Here is a 9,651-nt window from a genome sequence, read left to right on the forward strand (position 1 = left end):
AGTAAAAGAAAATGTTAAGCAGAGTAAAATTAATGTTTGTCAGAGTAAAAAAAAAACTGCCCAAGTATTAACTCTTAATAAAGCACTTTTTTTAAATATTGTGAAAATAAATTAAATAACGTTGGCTGTTATAACCAGCGTACTTCTGTTTTCACTCATTTAAATTGAATTTATTTAGTGGTCTGTTCTGAACAGATTGAGTATAATTAGGGCAAATATTGTCATACTGTATATTGCTTTTCAACATATCAGGTTGTGTGTATAACAATTTGATTGGATCGCACGTGATCAGATAAAAAGTTTATTGCCCAGCCCTAATTTGAACGTGAAACAATTCCATCGATTTCGAGTTAAAGACAACGACTCCTGACAACAACATACAAAGCTTCTAACCAAATGAACCCAACGATACCAATTGCAGAAGACCAAACCCAACAGCCTGCACGGTTGAGTCACCACTTGGAAATTTATGACAACCATCTCCAAACAAACACAAACTGTAACCACACGCACGCCAGCAGAAAACAAATCCAATAATGCGTCAAGGTTATTGCTAGGCTCGACTGCAGTGGTAATACGCTGTCATATTAACTCTGGGGATGTCAAACAGAGACGCCTCGGGAGGTGATAGCCAGCATATTCCCCGCAGCTGGGCTCAAAAGCGGATCGCCGCTCGAGCCCCCGAAAGTAATGCTCCGGAGTGAATAATAATAACGTTGGCGAGGTGTCGCTTCCAATGTCGAGTCATTTGGGATATTGCCAAAAAGTTTCCCAGTCACAACACGCATGCCTCTTAGATTCCAACTTTGTAAAAATGTATGAAAAGAGAAAGATTTGCATGGACTATTGGGGAATCAAGCTACCTTTGGTGATGAATTGCTGGAAGTAGCAAGCAGTAATCGGATCAATGTTGAAGTAAAGGATGGAGGTAATTATGGGATTAGAGCGGCGGGCTCCCCTATGGATGCTCATAAAGGTCAAGGTGCAGGGTGAAGTGAAATAACAGACTACTACTTAAAGCTGAACAATAAAAAAAGAGCTGCTAGCAGAATGATGCTATACTTTATTTGATGTACTGTTGCCACTCGACACATGGGGTGCAATGCAGGTGGCTTTATTGGAACGATAACTACTGGGAGAACACCAAGTCGAAAAAAAGGAACAGTGGCATAATCTATTTGTTTAGAATTGAATTGAATGCTTTTTTGTCATTATAATGAGATTTTGGTCCTTCTAGTAATGTCGCAATCGGGCTGCAGACTAGGGATGGCCCAATAGCATATTTTTACCTGTGACTCCTTCATTTTCCATAAAAGTCCTTTTTAAATAGTATTTTATTTTGATTCATGTCTGTTTGCACTGAAATATGCGAGAGGAGGAAAATAACTCATTTTTTTCAGTTAAAAATACTAACAATTAAATGTTTACTTTTTAAAGATAATCGAGAAACTTTCCCCCTTTGTTTAAACAAAAACTGAGATTAAAAAAAATAGTATTAAAAGGCTCAATAAAAGATTTGGACCATTTTCAGTCCAAGCAAACAATTTTTAACATACTCATACATTGACGATCAGTTCGTTGTCAATTGACCAATTAAGGCACGTGTCAAAGTGGCGGCCCGGGGGCCAAATCTGGACCTCCGCATCATTTTGTGTGGCCCGGGAAAGTAAATCATGAGTGCCAACTTTCTGTTTTAGGATCAAATTAAATTGAAGAGTATAGATGTATATTAAATTTCCTGATTTTCCCCCTTTTAAATAAATAATTGTAATTTTTTAATCATTTTTTTCTGTTTTTAGTTCAAAAATAATATTGTAAAATCTAAAAATATATTAAAAATAAGCTAAAATAAGCAGTTTTAGATCTATAAAAAACTGAATATTCAGGGTTTTGAATCCAGTCCTTTTAATCCATTTATTTAAAAAAATCTAAATATTATATCTAAAATGGTCCGGCCCACGTGAAATCAAGTTGACGTTAAAGCGGCCTGCGAACCGACCCGAGTCTGACACCCTTGAATTAGGGCATGACAATGTTTTCAGATATTACCCAAGTCTAAAAGACGTGGTTCAAAACATCAATTTTACGACGATACGATATATTGGACAGCGCTGCGATATTACGAGGTCGATTAAAGGGTCCTATGGTGATTTAATTCTAAATATCTATATATAGTATTATATCAATTGGCACAGAAACATCGTTTATTTTCACGGATTCTCGTGGCCCCCTCTTCTCGGTTGCACAAGACTTTGGCACAGCTGCAGCCCGGCCGCCGGTCCCCGGCTGGCGGGCCGCGTCCCCCACGGGCCACATCCTGTTACCGCTCCCACTTGTTGACACATGGGTCATTGGCCGCGCTTGCACACAGCCAGACGTAAAGCGACATGGCAGGCGCGCAAATAGAAGACAACACAAATTGGCGGCGGCTCGTCGAGCGGCGAGGGGAGGCAGACATTTCTCTCCTCGTTACGGCGAGATGTCTCACCGGCCTCGACTTTCTGTCCTTTTCGGTTCGTAATTAGGCCGTCGCTAGCCGGGAAGGAGGAGGTTAACATTTGCAAGCTCCTGCACGCCGTGCCGTGTTTGTCTGACTTTTTTTGCTTTTCTTGCCTTTCTACAAGAAGGCCAGAAGGTTTAATTACAGTGGCGAGCGACGCTCGTCCCTGATGAAACATTTCCTGTGATTAGACAAAATGATGGGTATTGATCATAGAGGCATTGGAGTCATGTTTAATTGGACTAGAATAATTACGTATTGATGGCACAGCTGCTCGCTGCTTCTTATGATAGTCACCGTGGAAAGTTCTTGTTAGGAATCATCATGATGATAAAATACAATGATATAATGGTGGTAACTTTCAGAACTAGCTTTTTTTGTTTTTTTAACAGCAACCACATCGGTAGCCATTTTGGAGTGGAATGGGCATAAAGGGTTAGGAAATTAGGAACGAACCCTGAATAGAATAAGATTTTATTTAATATGAGATCCTTGCGGGAAATCTACTGTAAATATTTTTGTTGTAAAGAGCTGAAATTACGCCCAAAAGTGGTTTGTTGTTTATGTTACACACTACATGGTGTTAGTCCCACCCAATGACTGACGAATGAAGTTTATGAAGTGTCACTAAAATTATTAGTGATTTTTTTAAACATTATTTAGTATGGTTATTTATTATATTTTCCCATTCTGTCGCATATAGTCCTCCACAGGGCTTAATATTTTAATGGAAGTTGCAATTTAGGGTTGGAGGCTTTGAGTCTGCATTGTTTGGACCACCACTTGAGTGGACACAAATTTGGCACTGAATGAGTCAAGTTAGGCAAAAATACATCCAAAAAGCATTTGAGGGAAAAATAAATGACCCAATGACATGACGTCACTGTTTGGTGATGTAACCACACTTGAGTAAAAAAGAGGATGTGACATCATATTACATCATACAGTAGTTCCTCCTTTTTTAATAATCCTTAAATTCAAATGATTTTTCAGTGCCTTTGATGGATGTTTAGTTCAAATGTCTATCGCTGTCAATGGCAGCCCGTTCAACAAGCCTTTTCTCCATGTGCCGGGTTTAGATTGTACAGTTTTTCTGTCTGTTAAGAAGTGCACTAAACGGGATCAATAGGCTTCAACAACTGGTCAAGTGGGGTAACCGTCAATACAGAGAACTTGACTTCCCTTCACACCACTGCTCCATTGATCTTCCACTATACCCCGAGAGAAATAACAACAAAACTGCTAACTCCTGCAATACGTCCACTCTGCTGACTTTGCTGTTACTTTTAGATTTCATATTCAACACTTCTGTAGCGAGCGCCTATACCATATAATGCCAGGGTGAAAAATGTATAGAAAAGAGCAGGTGCTAGACTCAGGAAAATATGAATCCAATTTATCTGTAATAACGGCAATATTTCAGCAGCTTTAAGGGCAAGATCACAGGCAAGGTTATGTTATTTATTTTATTTACTCTTGTTCCTCTTTGTGCCAAAGCTTAGATGCGTGTTTTGCAGTATAAACTCACAGTCTGAAAGTTATGCAATGCCGGCCAGTGGTTACAGGGCAGGCCAGGCTTCACAAAGTTATGCTGCCCCTAATGTCACTGTGCTACTTATTCAGTAAACATACTTTTTTTTTTTTTTTACCCCAAAAGGGTCACTCAGGACAGCAGAGATTGTGTTTCTAAAGCTATTTGGAATCTGTTTTTGTCTGGATGTCCTGTTTTGAACATCGCTGTGTGCCTCAACTATGTGTAAATAATCGCATGGAATCACAGGTGGTGACACCTTTGTGCAAAACTTATTTATTTCAGATTGAGTGCACTTGCAAAAGGGAATGTGATTGGGAAACAGTTCGTAAGAAAACATGCTCTAAGAGAGGGAAATGCCACTATGGTCCAAGTACAGAAATAAGGCAACTTTTGGTACATCTCAGCATTTATAAAGAATCTCTGCAATTACATTTCAAAAGTGGAGAATGCGAGGCAATCATGTTTTTCAGAGATCATTCATAGGAACAGAAATTATGCCTGCATACAATTTTGGTATATAGTTGACTAACAACTGGCCACCATCAGTTTCTCCTGAACTGCTGTTTAATGATTGCATAATTATGGAAAAGTAGCTTTGCAGCCTTCTTCACAAACAAAATATTCCAGATAAAACCACCAGTGTGGATATTGATGTCAAGACTATTAACATTCATGCCTTCCAAATCCAAACTAAGATATTTCAACCTTCAACAATACAAAACTCTAATGGTATCAAAATTAAAACCCAAATTTGCCACCCTGATTTTCTGCCAAGAATACTCTTCCCCAAGCAAGAGAATTAGAGCAGACTAATAATAAAACATCTCAGCCAATTCTCTATAATACAGCAACTATTAACTATAGTCTAATAAATAAAAAAATCTGCCGTTTGAGGGAAAAATAAATAAATCATTGAAATTGTCGGTTTTTAATCAATCATTTGAGCTCTTTAGTCTATTTCTCCCACACTGTAGCACTGAAATTGTCCATATAAAAAATATTATACTATATTACATCGCAAAACATGATGCAAGCAGATCACCTGATGGGACATTTCTAGATTGCGGTGCTGTATTTCTCATAACATAGAATACTTAGCAGAATCAAACATTGGGTACAGCTCAGCTCTCCCAGGCAAAATGGTTTGCACATCTACCGCTGTCAATGGCAGCAGAGAAGTGTGCTACTCTGACTAAATATTATGTAACTTCTGAAAAATACATCATTCTTTATGTTGTCATCACTGGTTTTAAGCCGGGGCATTTAACGCACGACTTTATTTGTCTTTGATGACATCACCTTCTACTAGTGGTGACATTGATGCTATTGTGTCACCACTCAATAATGGAAGCCCCGAACACAAAGTTTTGGCTACGAATGAAATTCCTTCTACTGAAAAATAATTCTCGCTTTGCATACACCATGAAACAACATGGACGTTGACGGCCTTCAAATTTTAGATGTGCCTTCCTTTGACAGCCGCTCGGGTGAGTTGCAACACCTTGTACATTTTTGCAATCTAGACCTGCCAATTCACATTTAATGGTGTTTTACATGCAATTTTTATATGAACTAAATAGGTACATTTTATGAATTAACATGTTCAAATTATCATTTTCTGTTCTATATTTATCAATGGTAGAAAACAAAGAAATGATCACCTTTGTGGAGAATTGCATTGTGTCGCTGTGACGTGATACTGAACACTAGCGAACCGCAAGAAGTAGAAGGTGATTCTGTACTGGTTCGGGGGACCCCGTGGAAAGCCGAATCAAAAGCAGAGAACTCCACGAAGAAGCAGATTTGGCAGAGCCTTCAAATGTCTGCTAAGCCTGTACAAGCTAAAGTGAGGAGGAGAATGCTGAACAGAAAAACAGAGCAGAGGAGTGGAAAGACTGGGGGACATGCGAAAGTTATACCTTCTAGAATGACTACAAGAACGTCCAATTTAAAACCAGAAACTCCGACGGACTGCTCCAAGAGGTCTAAAAAGAAGACAAGAGCATGTATAAAAAAGCATCGCAGAAGCAAGAAGCCATCTGAAAGATGCTTAAAGATTATTAAAAAGAGGAGAGCAAAGTGCGCCAGAGAAACAGAGACACGCACAACCAGGCAAAGAGGGAAACCAACTCCGGGAGCAGCGAAGGCTAGGATGTCCAAGGGTCCCAGGAGAAAGTCTGGCTCAACTGCAGAGACGCCTCAAAAGAAACTGAGATTTAAACGCAACGGGCAGCCTGAAAAATCTGCTCCTTTACCAGGAAGCCCGAGAAAACAAGAGACATTTACGGAAAAGCAAACAGATAGACACCCCAAATCACCAATGACTAGAACAAAGAGAAAGTCCAATAAAGAACTCGGACCCTTAGAGTCAATGGCAAGTGGACCATGTGTAGGACTCTTGAGCCCTAAGGGAAAGTGTACCACAAAACCAGAGACATTCACCAAGAAAACTATGTCATTGAACAAAGATGAACAGATTCAAAGGACATGTTCAAGCAAAAGCAGAGACATCGTCTTCAAAAACCAGAGCGGTAAAAGCACAAAAGCTTCTCTGAGAATCAGAGACGCTATTATAAAGTACAACTCATTAGAAACTCTCTCAAAGAAGCCCAATGAAATACCCGCTGAAACGCTGCCGTGGAAGAAAAGCGATACTAGTGCATCCCGCTTCAAAGGGTTTTCAACCTACCAACCGGCTGCAACCAATCGAGGTAAGTTAACAATTTGTAATCGGAAGTACGGAACGTAATACAGTGACGCATTCAATTGAACACTCTCCGTAGAATTGTTTGCACAGAAATATCAGCAAGTCAACAAACTTGGTCAAGGCGGCTTTGGATCGGTTTACGCTGGTTACAGGAAAAGTGACTGTTTTCCAGTAAGTATCAATTCCACGTCTGGAAAATGTAGCTATGCTTACAAAATTGATAATTTTCTCCGACAGGTGGCGATTAAATACATACACAAAGAGGTAAAAAGTATTCCATTGGTGAGTGTTTTTTTTCTGTATCACCAACCCGGACATTTCTACACCTTACGAGATCGATATTAGATCAAGTTTAAATAGATTAATCTAACCTAACGACAACTACAGGGAATCCTCTGGGGATTAGACTTTTGCATTTCATACTTTTTCAACTTTTTCTCCACTTTAAAAAGACTATCAACGGATTGAAGACGCACTATCCTATTGAGGCGGTGCTCATGGTACAAGCATCCATCAGAAAGAACTCTGATGGAAAGTCTGCGGTTGTGTCATTGTTGAACAAGTACGACCTGGAGCATCAGATTGTGCTGGTCATGGAGCGACCGGTCCCTTCTGTGGACCTGTTTACCTACATCACGAGATGTAGGCTTGGCGCACTGCCAGAGTGTGAGGCAAAGGTACGGAAACACTGTACGAGGCATTTCTTTAAAAAATTGTTGACTTGGCTTTTCACTATTATCCTTAAGCCATCCTGCACTTCCATTGCTAAACATTCATCTAGGACAGGAGTGGCCAATTAGTCCATAAAGGGCCGCAGTGGGTCCTGGTCTTTGTTCCAACCAATGCAACAAAGGCAGATTAACCAATGAGCTTTTTGCTGAAACAAGCAGCACCGGATGGCAATTAAGTGATTTATTTAAGACACAAGATTGGTGAAAAGGGTGTCGTATCCTTCGGTTGGACTAAAAACTTGCACTCACTGGGGCACTTAGCGGACTAATTGCCCACCCCTGATCTAGAAAGCGTACACTTCTGAACTGCAGGAAAAAAATGCCACAACCCAGTAAATAATCAATGAATTTTCTTTTCAGAATATCATGAAACAGCTGGTTGTGGCAGCTATCAATATGCACGCGGTGGATGTCTTCCATCGAGATTTGAAGCAAGAAAATATTCTTCTAGAAGCCACCTCTGGCGTCCCCCGCGTGCGAATCATTGACTTTGGCTGCAGTTGCTTTGCCAGCAATGAGCCATACCGGGATTATAACGGTAGGACACATGACTCCAGTTTTTTCAAGTGGAGATGTCCTCATTTTTATTTTCTCTTGTCTTCATAGGCACCATGTGTTATGCTCCTCCAGAGTATGTTCTAAGACAGACATACACCGCCGGTCCAACCACTGTGTGGCACCTGGGCGCGCTGCTCTTTGAATTGATGGCTGGAACCAAGCGCTTTGACACCCACATGTTCCTTTCCCAGATGCTAAGACTGAACCGGGTTTTATCAGAAGGTGAGTTAGGCGAATCCAAGACCTGAAAATGTGTCTTTAACAAGACTGGGCTCTACAAATTTTCTCTAATACTTGTTGATGAAAGTGATGGATGGCAACAGCTATTTTTTTTTTATGATTCGCTGTCAGAATGCGAAGATTTCTTGTGGAAATGCTTGAATTTGGATCCGGAGAAGCGAGCCACCTTGGAGCAGATGCAAGAACACCCATGGCTTACATGATTAAGGATAAAGAGCTTCACCGTTTCTAGAGGGCACTGGAAATATACTGAAGTTTGGGCGTTACATTTGTGTGAGAAACACAGTGTTGTAGTTGGAAGGAGCAGGATTTTCCCGGAGGAACACTATCACAATCAACGCACCATTTGGGCACAAGGAAAAAACAGATACTTCCAGCAAATCACTTCAAAATGACTAAGGCGATGAAGGCATCCACACTTATGTTTAAAAACAATATTTTCATCTCATTGGTTATCAATGACAGCAACAGATGCCCAATCCATTTGAGGTGGGAGAGCTGACAAAGCACAATCAACCAATGGCCAACAATGAGTCAAATGTCATTAAATCTAACACTAGGATTCTAATCTAATTACCTTAACTTATTGCTATTGATAGCAACAGACATGAAAATCTATGGACTCTCGGTCAAATGTCAATAGAAATGAAGTCAGCATGACATTAAAAGATTGGGGATCGTGATTTGATCCCTGGCTACCAACTAACAGTCACTTTCTCTATTATTTCTCAGATGCCTCTTCATTATACTTACTGCACAGAATACATATTTCATACCCAACTCGGTGGAACAAGTACTATATGACTGGTTGCTAAACTGGGGATGCCTTGCACCACAACTCCAGCCACAGCCGCCTCGGCCTCAGTATGTCCAAAAACAATGAAAACAAGTCCAGAAGTTGGATATTTATGCTTCCCTTCCCAGTAACTAGTGAGCGAACCGCACTAATGTTTCTCCTACCACCCCAGCGGGAGGAAGTGTGATAGACTGAGCAATGACTCAGCCAATAAGAATGATGTTCATCTAGGGAAGAGATCATTATCAAATGAGGGGGAAGGAGAGTAATGAGCCTGTGTTTAAGCTCACATGGGCAGCATTTTTTTAAAATAAGAACCTGACACCTAAACATTTTTGCTGACATTCAGCAACTACTATATATACAATTTAATTGCACTAAGAAAACCTGACATAGCAGCAGAAACATCATGAAAAGTCTACATGCTCCCATATTAGAATTTTTTTTAAACCACTTATTCAGTGATGTCCAATTCATTTCAAGTAGAAGGAGCTGTCAACAATCATTTGCTGGGGTTTGATTGGAAATGTAGAATATAGCATTTCAATTAGTGTAATATATTTATGTATTTAAAAAAAGTTGTAC

At 40.0% G+C, this 9,651-nt stretch overlaps 1 protein-coding gene across 1 annotated transcript; it reads left to right on the forward strand.

Moving 5' to 3' along the window:
* Positions 1 to 6,186: 6,186 nt before the first annotated feature.
* Positions 6,187 to 8,114, forward strand: LOC144088275 (uncharacterized). Its single transcript, XM_077618600.1, has 6 exons — positions 6,187 to 6,745; positions 6,818 to 6,912; positions 6,979 to 7,023; positions 7,194 to 7,418; positions 7,833 to 7,946; positions 8,079 to 8,114. Exons 1-6 carry the CDS (start codon positions 6,187 to 6,189, stop codon positions 8,112 to 8,114), a joined length of 1,074 nt encoding a protein of 357 aa, XP_077474726.1.
* Positions 8,115 to 9,651: the final 1,537 nt, after the last annotated feature.

Source organism: Stigmatopora argus, chromosome 14, assembly GCF_051989625.1.
Source record: "Stigmatopora argus isolate UIUO_Sarg chromosome 14, RoL_Sarg_1.0, whole genome shotgun sequence".
Lineage (NCBI taxonomy): Eukaryota > Metazoa > Chordata > Actinopteri > Syngnathiformes > Syngnathidae > Stigmatopora > Stigmatopora argus.

Excerpts from the sequence above, each read along its gene's own strand:
- LOC144088275 (XM_077618600.1), top strand. The coding sequence starts at position 6,187 with ATGTCCAAGGGTCCCAGGAGAAAGTCTGGCTCAACTGCAGAGACGCCT. Across the intron at positions 7,024-7,193 it reads AGGTAAAAAGTATTCCATTG|ACTATCAACGGATTGAAGAC; the intron begins GTGAGTGTTTTT and ends CACTTTAAAAAG. Across the intron at positions 7,419-7,832 it reads TGCCAGAGTGTGAGGCAAAG|AATATCATGAAACAGCTGGT; the intron begins GTACGGAAACAC and ends TTTTCTTTTCAG.